This window comes from Lactuca sativa, chromosome 9 (assembly GCF_002870075.4).
Source record: "Lactuca sativa cultivar Salinas chromosome 9, Lsat_Salinas_v11, whole genome shotgun sequence".
Taxonomy (NCBI): Eukaryota; Viridiplantae; Streptophyta; class Magnoliopsida; order Asterales; family Asteraceae; genus Lactuca; species Lactuca sativa.
The window spans coordinates 99781664-99797963 of record NC_056631.2 but is presented as its reverse complement, the minus strand read 5'-3'; the positions used below and the strand labels follow the sequence as shown (position 1 = coordinate 99797963).

General features: G+C 36.1%; 1 protein-coding gene across 1 annotated transcript; it reads left to right on the top strand.

Moving 5' to 3' along the window:
• The first annotated feature begins 13807 nt into the window (after nucleotides 1-13807).
• Nucleotides 13808-15365, top strand: LOC128129060 (L10-interacting MYB domain-containing protein-like). Its single transcript, XM_052767763.1, has 4 exons — nucleotides 13808-13819; nucleotides 13970-14098; nucleotides 14737-15090; nucleotides 15180-15365. Exons 1-4 carry the CDS (start codon nucleotides 13808-13810, stop codon nucleotides 15363-15365), a joined length of 681 nt encoding a protein of 226 aa, XP_052623723.1.
• Nucleotides 15366-16300: the final 935 nt, after the last annotated feature.

Below are 16300 nucleotides of genomic sequence, written 5' to 3'. Positions count from 1 at the left end.
AAGATTAAGTGTAACTCTGAGTTGATTGAAAGAGTTTCAATGAATAGCAGAACGAATAAAGAAGAATCAAGTAGGCAGAAAGATAAAAGTTTCTCTATTCTAAGAAGAAGGGAGAGTACCTTTTATTGTGTTTTATGATAAGTCTTAATGATTAGGAACCATATCTCAATTGATCCTCTAAGTAAGTCTTAGTGCATTTGCATGTCTAAGAAGAGGAATAAAGAATTGTGGAAATGGTTAAAATCAAGATGTCAATCATACTTCGTTCCAACATCAAGTCTTAGAGTTATACTCCAAGATTGTGAATTGAGTGACAAGTCTCTAGAAGGTTTATAACACTCATCAAATGTGGAATTTTGAAAAGTTTTTTTATTCTTACACATTTGAAATTGGTAAGTTGTGATGTCTTGGATAAGACAAAGACCAACTAGGACAAATTTTGTGAAGTGTTTTGTCTTGATAAGAACTACACTAACTCTTGAATATTTGTTTTGTTGAGGAAAGTTTCCTGACAAGAGAATCATATATGTCAAGAGGTCAGTGGGAGTTTTAATGACCTTGAAAAAGGTTTCAAGAACAAATCAAGAATAAACCTTATCAATCATCACTAGCACATGACTTGAGGTTTACAGCCTATCATGGATGACATACTCCTTTTCTGTGCCATTCCAATTGAGTTAATTATGCATGTGAGTTCTATGAGTTCTCATGTGAATGCATAAAGACACAGCACCTTGATCAATGGAAAGTACATTGATAGGAATGAGTTGCTAAACCACTTGGAAGATATGGTGGGCACTCGTGTTACCATAAGGCAAGAAATTAAGATTAAGAAAGTTCAGTCCATATGAGTTTGGATTTGTCACAAACTTTGGTTTTGACAAATTCACATGGATAGGAACTTATGCACCACAAAAATCTAAGTGTCATAAGATTACCTCCTTCATGAAAATGATTGTGAGGAAATGCTTTCACTAAGAGAGATTTTAAGAAGATAGCGATTGTGGAAATTGTATTCTCAAATTCGATTATGGTTACGGCATCCCTTTACATAGTTCGAATTATGAGATTTGACAATTAGTCTAAACATTTGGGACTTAGTGACATAAGTTCTGAATTTGTCTAGACACACATATGAGCTTTCTAAGGAAAAGGTGTATGATTTTAAGAAGCTTTGATAAAGGCTTATCAAAGCATTAGGTATTAGAAATATAAACTTAAGGAATTCAATAAGCATTGTTCTCTGGAAGTTTAATTGTTTTCTGAATACATGTCAAAGCTAGTGGGAGCATAAGTGTTATGCTGGTAAGAAAATAATCATCATGTTAGTGGGAGCATGATTATTATGGTAAAGTATTGTGAGTTAGCAATATTAATTATAGAAAACAAAGATTCACTTTGCAAAGTTGTAATGTTTGAAAAGTTGTTTTGCTATAATTAAGGGAGAGAATATTATACTTCGTTTCAAAATTCTAAAGCTTAGATCGAGAAACATTAATAAATTTAGTCAAGGATATATAGTGCATTCTCAAATTCGATTATGATCACGACATCCCTCTTCATAGATCGAATTATGGGAACAGGACACATAAAATATTATGGCAGAAGGATGATAAAGTATCACGTCTTTATGTGAGACATTATGCATTGTGTCCAATACGCTTTGGGTATAGGATCGATTGCATATGCTGTAATATTTGACCATTCTAAAATTTTCCAAATGCCTAGGGTATTAAGAGGGAAAAAGGATCTAGAATTGGTTCTGACTAAAATAATTAAACAACTATCAAAGGAAAATCTGAGGTTCACTAAGGATTTGTCGCTTGTGAGTAGTTGGAAGTATAGTAATGAATGGGCCATATCGACATTATTATGAATAGATAAGATTCTATTAAGAATAATTCGTCATATGGAAAATATGGAAGTGTTTCCATATTGGGAGTTGGATGTTGAGAGTCTGTGTCTAGATTAGAAACTTTTATGCAAGAATGATGTTCAAAGGAATGTACTTTGAATGTGAGACTTCACGTCTATGGAATTATCTTGTAACAATTTCCAATAGAGTAATTTGTAATTTCATTGGCCATGTCTTGGTGACTTTTGTGCTATGACTTTGCAAAAGGATCGTTGCATAAAATGTTAGAATCTATCATATTCTAGTAGTTGCAAGAACCTTATGTTCTAACACTAATAATAGGGATTGGGAATTGTGAAATGAGCATCATTGGAAAGGTTTTTCAATTGATCTATTTCGCAAAGTATGGACCATAGGAAACCAAAGTGTGCATGCTTGGAGCATGGGACAATTGTGGTTATAATTCAAGTAATAAGTTGATTTTCTGAAACTGTAAGCAATGAATAATGAGTAATCAATATGGTGTTTAAATAAAAGTGTTTTTATTTACGCTCAAAAGCTTTGGGGCCATATAGGATTAATATTATTATTGCGTTTCACTTTGCATGTTTTGACTTCCCGAATAATAAGATTATTCAAACTCCACAGTCGCTCGTACTTTTGGAAGTAAGTAGTGAATCAGGACTGTCATGAACTGGATTGTAGATTGTCTAAGGATAGACATGACAATAGATTTGCTGCAACGTTCATGAGTACTCAGAAATTGAGATTTGAGTATTGGATAAACCCACGCTCAGAGTATTACTTCATGGAATTCATCACGAGTAATACTGAGATGATAATATCTATGATCTTGAAACAGAGATATATGAGTTGTAATTTGCAAGTCGGCTATACATTGGTGATACGAAAACGCATCAGTAACTTGGTGTTATAAAACGTATTGTCATGTATGGTTTGATGAGTAAAAGATACAAGCATATGAGTCAATGTTTATTCGTTCCTTTTGCCCTAACGGGAAAAGCGATATTTGTGGGCCCCTCGATGATTTGGTGTTGACTTATGTGCTGGGCCCAGCCAGGACTAAGTTGATGTGTTCGATTAGAAGTCCTATATCATCACAAATCAGAAATCGGGAAACATAGATTTTGGACAAAGAGATTGATTGTATTCCACGTCTTATGTCTAGAGATATCTAGTAGAATGAAGGGTCATGTGATCTCTTATCTTAGGACTCGTAACTGACTGGGTCAGAGTTCGGCAGCAGCTTTTTGGAAGCTACAATTTGCTGGTCAAATTTAGAAGGCATACTAGCAATTATAGTTATAGACTTATCCAAGTGGGAGACTGTTGGATTAGGTGTCTAAGCCCATAACTATAATTGGTATGTACTTGAATTGATAGCAGCACGGTCCTTTTGGGTTGCCCTCAAACCTAGAAACCGGACAAGGAGATTATGAAAGGAGAGATATTAATTTATTATAAGATTAATAAACTAATATAAATGAATTTATTAATATGTTAAAATATTAATATATTAATAAGAAATCATTTTGTTTAATTAATTGTTAGCCAAAAATTAATTAGAATTAATTTTGGGGTTAAAAGAATTAATTATAAAGTGTAGGGACTAGTTTGCAATTATCTAATAGTTGAGTGGAAGGCTCCAGAACCTCCTTGGAAGGAGGTGGACGAAATCTATAGAGGAAACCCTAAGGATTTCGCCCAAGGGGGCTTGGATAAGGCCTTTGGCTTTGCTTAGGCCCTAAGCAAGGAGCATTAGGGTTTTTCCTAAACCCTAGATCCCTCAACTATATAAGGAGCCTCATGGTTCACATTTTGGTCACTATTTCTTTGGAAGAAACCCTTAGGGCCAAAAATTGCATACTCCCTCTCTCTCCTTCTACTTTCCTTCTTGCTAGTTTGGGTGTGATTCCATTAGAGGCATTACACTTGTGGTGCTAAGCTTCCAAGAAGATCAAGATCAAGATCAAGGGAATTATCAATTGTTTACTATAACAATTGAAAGGTGTGTAATTTCTAAACCCTAGTTTGTGAATTTTGAAAATAGCCTCTCTCTTCTAGGGTTCTTGTTTTGCAATTCAAAGTTGTATGTTCAATAGTTAAAACATAGATCCAAAGTAGGTTGCATGTGAACTTAGGAATTATTTTTTAGTTTGTTTGTTTTACCTAAAAACCATCAGAAGTTACTCCATAACCTTTGAGCCTCATTTCTAGTCTTTACTGAGGTTATTAAGTCATACAAATCAGATCTTTATGAGTATTATCCCTCCATGCATAAGCTAGTGGCCTTTTGATGAAATTATGGATTTAGGGATTTGGTTTGGACCCCATTAAGCCATGAAATGTCATAAAGTCAGGAACTTTATGACTTAAGACATCCCTTAGAGGTTAGATCTATGATTTGACGATTTGGTCTTAAGCATTAAGTGCTAAAGGTGAGACTTGGCCATCAAGGGACTACGATGGGCGTACGTATGCGTATGCTCGGCGTAGTGCATTGATTTCCTAATTTCCTCGATGTGACGGGTTTTACGTTGGGGTTCAACGTGCAGTACATGGGGCGTACTGGGCTGGTATGTGTGGCGTACTCGTGAGATACATTTATGGGCCATTTTTGGACTTTAGGTCATTTGGGTTTTGTGCCATGTATTGTTGGGTCAGGTATGGGAAGGGTGAAATGGTCTTTTACCCTTAGTGTGACAGAATACGAGTGTGACCTTGGATATCGGGTTATTACCCTAATTATTGATTAGGATTGATCTTTGATATGTCCAGTGTGAGAAGTCGTGGTAGCAGCATCGAGTGTGTGAATTGTTGACATTGGACAGTGGTGAGTCTGCTCACAATATTTACGGTTCGAAGGCACCAATGTCATCCCATTGTTATGTTATAGGATGCTAGTTGTCTCTGTGACTCTTGCAGACTGATGTCGAGCAGGGACTAATGAATGTGTTGGGGGGGGGCATCGCATGTTACTATCAGATCTGTACCAGGAGGGGTCTGATGGACGTCAGGCAGGCCTAATATCGGGCGGGGCCCGATAGATGCCGGGAGGGGCCCGATGTATGTAGGTATGTATGGTATGTGGTATTTTGGGTAACGCACTAATTTTGTGCTTACAGTTTGTGTTTATGGTTTCAGGTACATTCAGTTCGAAAGGGAAGGGCCTAGCGTGACTGCACAACATCCCCCTAGCGTTTTTTGCATTGACTATTCACGGTTTTACTTTGATTTTAAATAATATAATCACTTTGTTTGGTTTTGGAACAACTCGTTGTATGGTTTTAGGTGTTATTAAAATGGAAAATTTTCTATGAATTTTGGAACGTTACAAGTTGGTATTGGAGCCTTGGTTTGAGGGATTCAGGCACACTCTCGGGTGTGTCTAAACTCAAACTGAGGAATTGGTAACCTTTTTTTCAAAAGAAAATAAGTTTTCTAAAAAGATGTCTCTTATAGAAAAAGGGGTGTGATGTGTGCAATCAGCCGAGCTCAAGTATGTGATTCTCAGAATACCTATACATGATGTTATGTTATATGTTATGAGAATTACATGCTAGATTAAGGCTAAGGATCTGATCAGGATTAAATGATAGAATGCTAGGAGAGATGTGTTGGATTAGGTGTCTAAGCCCATAACTATAATTGGTATGTACTTGACCCGAGAGTAGCATGGTCCATTTGGGTTGCCTTCACCAGAGCAATTTGATAGGATAGACTTTTAAGAAGAGGTTATTTGTGATTTATTAATATATTACAAGTATAATATATTAATATGAAATCATGTTATTTAATTAGTATTGATCAAGAATTAATTTGGAATTAATTTAGTGATCAAAAGTGACTAATTAAATTAATGGGGAGTAATTGTGTAAATTAGTTATATATATGTTTTGGGCTTATGGACTAAGTTTATGTAAGGATCCATAAAGATTTAGTCCATATGGATCAAGAATCATGGATAATAAGCCCACGTGTATGGATTAGGGTTTACAGTCTTGGATTCCTACACTATATATATATATATATATATATATATATATATATATATATATATATATATATATATATATATATATATATATCACACCCCTTGGCCTAAAATTGGTTGAACATGTATTCTTGGAGAAGTATAACTAAATGTTAGTGCTCCGTATTCTCTTTCAAAAGTACTCCATTTGTTCATGGTGTTTGTGAACCATTTGAGCCATCACATTTGAGGTGCTAAGTTCTTAAAGGCCAAAACTCCAAGCTACAACAAAGAGGTAATTCTATAACTCACTTTTATGTTGTTTATGTCAAATGTATGCTAGTTCTAGGCTTTAAGCTTTGGAAACAATATTACATGTACAATTAGAGAAAACATAGATCCAAAGCATTTAGGGTTGTATGTGCACCATTGGATGTTGTAGTATACAAAACCCAATAGTGGTATCAGAGCCTATGATAGTTTTCTGTTATATTTGATGCATGGCTTCTTTTTCAAAGCTGAAAAACTGTTCTGTCAGCATGTACTCGACGAGTAGGTTGCATTTTGTCTTGAACTCAACGAGGCCATAGTTGGGCTCGACGAGTTGGATCATCATATGGCAGTTTTTCGAGGTTTTTGGCCAGAATTGGATGAGGATCATTACCACAAACTATTTTATATCATAAAATCTGTTCTTTCTGATATGGTAGTGATTATCCTTATCCAATTAGAAGATAATTGTCAAAATTTCAAGATTTGTATTGTTTTATATGATAGACTAATTTCTTGTAAATTGTTGATGTGAATTATCTTGACTTATGAGTTTAATTAGATAATAGGAAAATTATAAGATAATTTTGTTTGTTTAAAATAATGATCTAAATGTCTTTAATGAATTCCATAACTTGTCCTCAGGTTATGGAAAATGAAAAGTCTCATTTTTAAAAGTCATTAAACTCATAAGTTATGGAAATGAAAAGTTTTCAAGAGTTACAAAACTTGCCCTCAAGTTTTGATATTTGAAAAGTCTCAAATTATGAAAACATTAACTCTTGTAATTGAAAAGTTTCAAAAGATGCAACTTTTGGGTTCACCCACCGCTTCCTTGACTAGTGGAGGGTCGTCAGCCGAACGGATAGGATAAGACATTAATTCTCATTAAAAGTATAGTGAAAATACCAAGTAACCAAACCTTTATACATTCTCAATCTTAGTTACTTAGAAAAAATGTGAATTTGGTGCTAACCCATGAAATTACACTTTGCACCTTGCCAAGTCGTTAGTGGAGCGTTTGTGGTTAACCGACACATTAACTTGGACTAACAAGGGTGGCAATGGGTAGCTCGATGTATGTTATAGATCAATGGAGCGTGTGTGGTTAACCGACATATTGATTAGGTGATAAATGACATCAAGTGTATCAAGCTAATTTGTATGGTTATTCATACATTGTTTGTGATCCTCGACATCCCAATCACAAACTTCAAGGGCACAATCGAGATTAAACATGCCATTGAAAAGTTCAATGAGTCTAAAAAGATCTAGAAATTTCAGTTCATTTAAAACCTAAAGTTCATTTTCATTTTTCATGGTGGAAATTAGTAAATCGTCATTTACCTACCTTCTAATAATTTGCAATTAGATTACGGCATTCCTCTTCCGAATGTAAAATATTGTGTTAGGTCCTAGCCCTAATATTTCATTTGGGTGTTATATTAAGGACTTAAATCAACAAAACTTGAATTTATCCCTTATAGATGTCTAGTTCTGACAACTATGGTCTACCTTATCTTTTTGGAAAAAGCTTTCCCCATAAAGATGATATTCCACAAGACGATCAAGGTGAAAGATTAATCCCTTCTTCATGTTGTAGTGGAACTCCACTTTTTCCACCTCCTCCAATAATTCTCCCTAACCCACATATTTGAAGACTTGAAAAGTTCAAGGTTACTCAAGACCTATTGGCAAGCAAACACAAAGATGGAAAGTTTGTATGTGCTCACGTCTTGGAGATAAAGTTACATATTGACAGGCTGGGAGAGTTGGGTGTCGAAGTCTCAAGGAAGCTGGTTGTTGACTTGGTTCTTCAGTCACTCCGTAAGTCGTATAGTGAGTTCATTAAGGACTACTACATGACAGACCACGACATGACCCTTATCGATCTTACCTATTTGCTTGTTGCTACCGAATCAGAAATGATTTGGCGCACTGGTAAAGTGAATTTGATTGGAAGATCTGCTCCCCAAACTTCCATGGATATTGACAATGGTAGCACTGGAAGTCCACAAAATATTTCTCTTCCCAATGGAAAGGGATTGACCATGGTGAATTCAATTAACCAAATGGTAAAGAGAAAGGCTAAGTCTGAGATAATCATGTGTACCATTCACAAAGAGTCTATATGTTTCTATTTCCATGAGAAGGGGCATTGGTTGCAAAGCTGCCATATTTACCTAAAAGATCACAAGGATGGTATAGTCAAAATGTTTGACTCTGCTTCAGCTAAAACCCACTATCTAAATCTATTAAGTTTCTAACTAGATATTCTTAATACATGATGTAATGTAATTACATTTTGACGTTTTGGAGAATCGAAGAAATGAAAGGAAACTTAAAGGAAGAGTAAGCTGATTCTGATCGTGAAGAGATGAATTTTGATCGCATTGTTCAAAGATCAGAATTTTGAGCTGCTGCTTAAGAGTTATGATAGATTGCTTAGGAATAGATAACAACATAGTTTTCATATGTATTTTCATTGTAAGGACAAGTTTTCGCACTTTTATAAATAAAGAAAAGTTTTTTTTTTATTTTTATCTTATTTTAAGTTTCTTTACAATGACATTTGTGAAAATTGTTGCTTATATGTTTCCATTGATAGCAATATTGGAAAATAGATTTGATTCTATTGTTTGTGGTAGTATCATAATTACCAAATAAGGAAAGATTCTCATCACCCAAGTTTCAGTTGGATAGAAACTTGGAATCATGCAACTTGTATTTTGTGATGAATGAGAACTTCATCTTTGGGAAATTAAGACTAATTCCTTGTTCACATGTATATGGGAGTTAAGTGAAGGACTAGGAGATCGGGTGCACTTAGTTGTGCGTTGATCAGGTCCACCACAAAGAACGGTAAAACTATTCGTTATGATTTACTAAATTTTAGTAAATATGTTTATACTTACAAGATTAAGTATAATTTTGAACCATTGGAAAAGTTTCAATGTATGGCATAACGAATAAGAAGAATCAAATTAGGCAGAAAGATAAAGTTTCTCCAATCTGAAAAGAAGGGGGAGTACTTGAGTATCGTGTTTTATGATTATCTTAGTGATTATGAAACCATGTAACAAGTGATTCTCTAAGGACATCTTAGTGCATTTGTATGGCTAAAAAGAGGAATCGTGAATTGTTGAAATGGTTAAATAAAAAAATGTGAATCCTACTTCGTTCCAAAATCAAGTCTTAGAGTAACACTCCAAGATCGAGCCTCGAGTGACATAATCTTAAGAAAGGTTTATAACAATTATCAAATGTAGAGTAAAATGTTTCTACTATTGTACATTTGAAATTGGTAAGTTGTGATGTTTTGGATAAAACAAAGACCAGCTAAGACCAATTATCATAAGTGTTTGTCTTGATAAGAAACCGCAATAACTCTTGAATATTTGTTTGTCAAGTAATGTTTCACGACAAAGAGAATCTTATAGGTCAAGAGGTCAGTGGGAGTATTAAAGATCTTGAAGAGTTTCAAGAACTAATCAATCAAGAGTAAACCAATTGTTTATCACTAGCACACGAATTGAGGTTTATAACATATCGTGTTGACATATACTTGTTTTTGTGCCCATTCCAATTAAAGTTGACTTTGCATGTGAGTTCTATGAGTTCTCAGTTGTTTACATAACAACTTGGAAGCAATGGTAGGCCCTTGTGCTGCCAGGTGGCAAGAAATTAAGATTGAACAAGTTCAGTCCATATGAGTTTGGATTAGTCACTAACCATGTCTTGTGATTATGGTTTTGACAAATTCACATGGATAGGAACACATACACCATAAAAATCTAAGTGTCATAAGGTTTCTCTCCAATTCATGAATATGATTTTGAGGAAACGCTTTCACTAAGTAGATTTTAAAGAGTTAGCAATTGTGATATTTGCATTCTCAAATTCGATTATGATTACGACATCTCTCTTCCTAGTTCGAATTATGAGAAATGGCAAAAGGTCTAAACATTTGAGACTTATTGTTGTAAGTTCTAAAATTATTTAGACACACATGCGAGCTATCTAAGGAAATGTGTATGAGTTTGAGAAGCCTAGATAAAGTCTTATTGAAGAATCTTGTATCAGAAATCTAAAGTTTGGTAAGAAAGTCAATAAGTATTGATTTCTAGAAGTCCAACTGATTTCTGGGTACATGTCAAAGCTAGTGGGAGCATAAGTGTTATGCTAATAAGAATGTAATCATTATGCTAGTACGAGCACAACTATTACGTTAAGTGTTGCAAGTTAGCAATGTTAATTATAGAAAACAAGTTTCAATTTGCAAAAGTTGTAGTGTTTGAAAAGTTGTTTTGCTATAATTAAGGGAGAGGAATTCATAATTCATTTCAAATCTAAAAGCTTAGATTGAGATTTTAGTCAAGAATATAAGGAAATGTTATAGCAAGAGACTGTTATAGTATCATGTATTTATGTAAAACATTATGTATCGTATCCCATATGCTTTAGATATAGGATCGATTATATAAGCTATAATATTAATCTATTCTAATTTTCCAAATGCCTAGGGCATTAAGAGGGAAAATGGACTAGAACGAGATATGATTAAATGGTTAAGCAATTGACGAGGAAAATCTGAGGTTTACCAGAGATTTGTTGCTTATGGACAGTTGGAAGTATATTCTAAATTTTTGAAGGACCATATTGACATATTCTGAAAAAAGGAAACTCTTGTTTAAAAGTGATAGTCAAAATGGAAATATGGAAATATTACCATAAGTGGAAGTTATTCTTTAAATCTGTGTAAGATTAGAAAACTTAATGCAAGAAGGATGTTCAAAGGAATGTACTTTGAATGTGAGACTTCGTTTCCATGGAATTGCTCTCCATTGGAATACTTTGTGATATATGGTGCCAAGTCTTTGTGACTTTTGTGCATAGTCATTACAAGAGGATCATTACATTTAAGTTTATAATCTAACAGATAACAATAAATGAAAAGAATTTGGTATTCTTACATTTACGGTAATCTGTTAGATTCTAAACTTAAATGCAATGATCCTCTTGTAATGACTATGCACAAAAGTCATAGAGACTTGGCAACAGATATCACAAAGTATTCCAATGGAGAGAAATTCCATGGAAATGAAGTCTCACATTCAAAGTACATTCCTTTGAACATCCTTCTTGCATTCAGTTTTCTAATCTTACACAGATTTAAATAATAACTTCTACTTATGGTAATATTTCCATATTCCCATTTTGTGTAACACCCAAAGTTTTGAAGACCAAGAAAGGAAAGAAAACCCTAAGTTTAGGGGTCGACTCGGCGAGTCCAAGGAGGGACTCGGCGAGTCCGAGCGGGATCCGGGTCGGGGAGTAAGTGACTGACTCGGCGAGTCGGCCAAGGAGACTCGGCGAGTCTGGTCTGTGGAAGGAAAACCCTAATTCTGGGAGTTGTATCCTATTTAAAGGGAGTTATGTCCCTCCCTCAGCCTCCATATCATCCTTGAGAACCTGTAAACCCTAGATTTCATGGGAGCCTCCATCATTTGAGAGAAATAGCTTTGGAGGAAGGAAATCTTGGAAGGAAATTGAAGATCAAGAAGGTTGCTTCAAAGGAGAGGTGTAGATCCGAGATCTACTTCAGTTTGTGTTCTTCTTGGAGGTATTAAGCTGCCATTTTTCCCTTCTTTGCATCTAGATCTATTTTGTTATGAGATTTGGGGATTTTATGCCATGCTTAAGAACTATTTCGAGTTAGAAGCCTAGATCTGAAGTTGCTACTTCAGATCTGAGTGTATCTTGGCTTAGAAAGTCATAAAGCATCTGTTATTGGGTTGATAGTGAAGCCTCTTTGTCTTAAACCCTAGTTTGGATTGTTTTAAGCCTAGATCTCTTGATCTACACGTAAAGTTGGCCACTTTACGTGGGGGATAGGCCTTAGAAGTATGGATCTATGAGTTGGAAGCCCTGTTTGGCTCGAAAAGCCACTGCATGGATTAAGGACTGAATAGACTCGACGAGTCCTTTGAGTGGACTTGGCGAGTAGTATGAAGATGGAGATGAACTCGACGAGTTGGATGAACAACTCGGCGAGTCTGTTGAAGATTGCCTTGGACTCGACGAGTCTGTTCATGGACTCGGCGAGTCAAGTCACGAAACCCCAAACCCTTCGAGTCAAGGCTCAGATTAGTGAGTTGTGTGGAGACTCAGCGAGTTGGACAGGTCAGGACTCGGGAATAGTTGACTCGGCGAGTCATGGACTGAGTCGGCGAGTCGAGTCGCGAATAGAAAGACCCTGAGCATATGAACTTGGCGAGTCATTAGGTGGACTCGGTGAGTAGGGTTGACCTGGAAGGTTGACTTTGACCAGAGTTGACTTAGTTGACTTTTAGAGGACTGTCAGACTAAGTGTTATATTGATATTGGTAGCTCGAGGAGCTAGTGGAGCAGCAGTTCGAAGTCAGAGGTCAGGTAGCAGTCACAGGGATTAGCAGCAACAGTTCAGCAGTATCAAGTGAGTTTCCTTCCAGTAGGAACGGGTCTAAGGCCACAATGCCGGCCCGTTCAGTTAGCAGTAGTTTCCGGACTTCGGTCCGATGCAGTAGTTAGTATGTTTGATGCCTTCGTGGCTCAGACAGGTTTTATGTGTTATGTGTTATGTGTTATGTGTTATGTGTTCCGGGCAACAGCCCGATGCAGTATGCAGTATATGTGTTTATGCTAGTTAATATGTTATGCTATGCTATGTTCAGTCAGTTTCCGGACTACGCTCTGATACCAATTTGTAATGACCCAAAAATCATGACTAAAAATTTCTTTTTAAAACATTAATAAAACCATATTTATAAAAACGCATCATATGTCATAACATAACTTTCGAGTATTAAATTCAAAACATAATCTCATTATCAGAGTCAAACATTCCCAGGCTAACTGTCTATGGTGTGTGCACTGCAATCTTCCTGAGCTCCTCTTTTGAAAACTGAGTACCTGAAACCAAAACTGAAAACCGTAAGCACGAAGCTTAGTGAGCTCCCCCAATCTACCACAGACGATGCGATAACATATAAAGCACATACTGGGCCTTGCCCACTGCATCAGACCGAGGTCCGGACTAACTGGGGCCTTGCCCCCTGCATCGGACCGAAGTCTGGAAACTGACTGGGACCTTGTCCCTTGCATCGGACCGAAGTCCGGACTAACTGGGGCCTTGCCCCCTGCATCAGACCGAAGTCCGGAAACTGACTGGGACCTTGTCCCCTGCATCGGACCGAAGTCCGGACTAACTGGGGCCTTGCCCCCTGCATCAGACCGAAGTCCAGAAACTGACTGAATATAGCATAACATAACATATCAATTAGCATAAACACATATACTGCATACTGTATCGGGCTGTTTCCCGAAACACATAACACATAACACATAACACATAAAACCTGTCTGAGCCACGAAGGCATCAAACATACTAACTACTGCATCGGACCGAAGTCCGGAAACTACTGCTAACTGAACGGGCCGGCATTGTGGCCTTAGACCCGTTCCTACTGGAAGGAAACTCACCTGAACTGCTGAGCTCTGCCGATAGTCCTCTGGCTACTGATCGACAATCCCCCGAGCTGCTGCTCCTTCAGCTCTCCGAGCTATCAATATCAATATAACACTTAGAGGGTGTTTGGTTTGCCTTTTAAAATGACTTTTTCTTTATCTTTTACAAAAAGTTCAAAAAGATGTTTGGTAAGGTAAAAATGACTTTTAAAATGACTTTTTCCATAGTGTATTTTCAGTCTTTTTGAAAAGTCACGTATACCTGACTTTTCCTAACTTTTCACCAACTAAAAATTAGAAATTACCAATATACCCCTTGTTCACCCTAATTAACGTATTCACAGTTCACATTCACAGATATCTCTCTTCTTGTTCTCTCCGCTCACACAGCTAGCTTCGCATCTCGACCTGCAACAAACACCGGCGACGCCGGCGACCTGCAACACCGGCGACACCGGCGACCTGCAACACCGGCAATACCGCACGATCTGCAACCCGTGATCAGGTTTGTTTCTTTTCGATCCGATCTCAGATGTGATTTCCGATTTAACATGTTGCGATCTCTTCCTATCTATTTCCGATTTCCATTTGATTTCGAATCTATGAGTTTACATTTGATTTCCGATTTCTGATGTTACGTTTGGGATTTCCGATTTCCATTTGATTTCAGATTTCTGAAATTGATATTATATGTAATTGATTTGCTGTGAAAATGATGTGCTGTGAAATAATTGATATGCTGTGAAATTGATTTCCAAATTTTCCATGAACTGTTCTTCTCTCTAGCCTTTGAAACAATTGATATGCTGTGAAATTTAATTTGCTGTGAAATGTGCTCATACCGATTTCAAAATTTCCTTGAATTGTTCTTCTCTCTAGCATCTAAAATAGTGATTTGTTATTCCTGATTACTGAAATATGCTGTGAAATAGTGATTATTTTGTGAACTTTATGAAAAATGAATTAACAATTAATGAAATTGATGAAATATCAAGCTGGTGAAATTTTTTGTTCATGGATTATATTTGTGTTAACAGATGACTGTTTTGTGAAATTGATATGTTGTGAAATTGGTTTGTTGCTTAAATGTTAATACTATATGTATTCACAGATAATGGATGAAAACAACAATACAATTGTTGATTGTGAAACATCTTTAAAAATGAAAAAACCAAAATTTGGGTGGGATAATCGTAGCTTCATGGTGTTTGTTGATTCGTGCTTGATTAAAAAAAAAGGCCGTAAAGCCACTTCCTCCTTTGATAAAATTGGGTGGGAAAATATACAAAAACGCATTAAGGAGAAAACAGGTTATAGCCTTGAAAAAAAACAACTAACAAACAAATGGGAGAACATGAAAAAAGAGTGGAAACTTTATGACCGCTTAATGAGGCTTGAAACCGGACTCGGTGGGACGAGAAGCCTAGTAGATGCGTCCCCCGAGTGGTGGGAGGAGAAAATAAAGGTATGATTACTATTTTTTTTAATTATTTTTAAGTTATGATTGCATATTGTTTGAACATATTTGATTTACAATATCTTTTTGTCTTGTAGGAGAATAAAGATTATGCCAAATTTAGGAACACAGATTTGAGCATATTTGATGAGAAATATGCTTTTTTGTTTCGGGATTCTGTTGCCGTTGGAGATCAGACTATGACTCCATTACAATTTAAAACAATCGCAATCCAAACGAAGAAAATATGGAGGGCAAAGGAGATAGTGATGAAATCAATTTAGATGATGATGAGCCTCTTTTTACTAGTCTCCATGAAAGTAGTTCAAGTAAAAGGAAGAGGTCTAAGTCTGTTTCCAACAACCGTCCAACCAAGAGTAAAAATTCAATATGAAGAAAAAGTTGATGCTTTATTGGATGTCATATCATCAAAAAGCACACAAACTTATCCACAAAATAATCCGTCCCCAACAATAGCAGATTGCATGGCCATTGTCATCAAGTTCCCCGATTTTCGTGAAGGGTCCAACAATTTTTCACAAGCCTTGTTTGTCTTCACCAAAAAGCAAAACCGTGAAGCTTTTATGTTTCCAACGACCGACAAAGCCAAGATGGAGTTTCTTAAGTTACTTATGAAATAATGATTTAGTCATATGTGTTATCCTTTGACATTATGTGTTGTCCTTTGACATTATGTGTTGTCCTTTGACATTTTATATTATGTGTTATTGTTTGACTTTATGTTATGTGTTGATGGTTGACATCATTTTATTTGTATTATGTAGGATGGATAGTGATGATTCTAATTCATCGAATGATAATGAAGAATGTGTAATGGAAGAGGATAGAGAATTTGAAATGTTATGTGGATTAGCTTTGAAAGGGATAATACTCGCTCGTAACTTACGTACACCATGTCACACTTCAGATCGCACAGGGCACATGTTTATTACAGAAGTACTAAATGGCCATCCTAGACGTTGTAATGAGTTGTTTAGACTTAACGTACCGGTTTTTAGACAGTTATGCTTAGATCTTGCTACAAATTACGGGTTACAACAAACCCGAAAAGTATCTATAGAGGAGTCTGTAGGAATATTCTTGATGACTTTGGTGCATGGGTGTAGCAATAGATTTGTGCCAGAATTTTTTAATCATTCAGGGGAAACGATTCACAGGCATTTCCGTACAGTTTTGGAAGTCGTGCTAAAACTGAGTG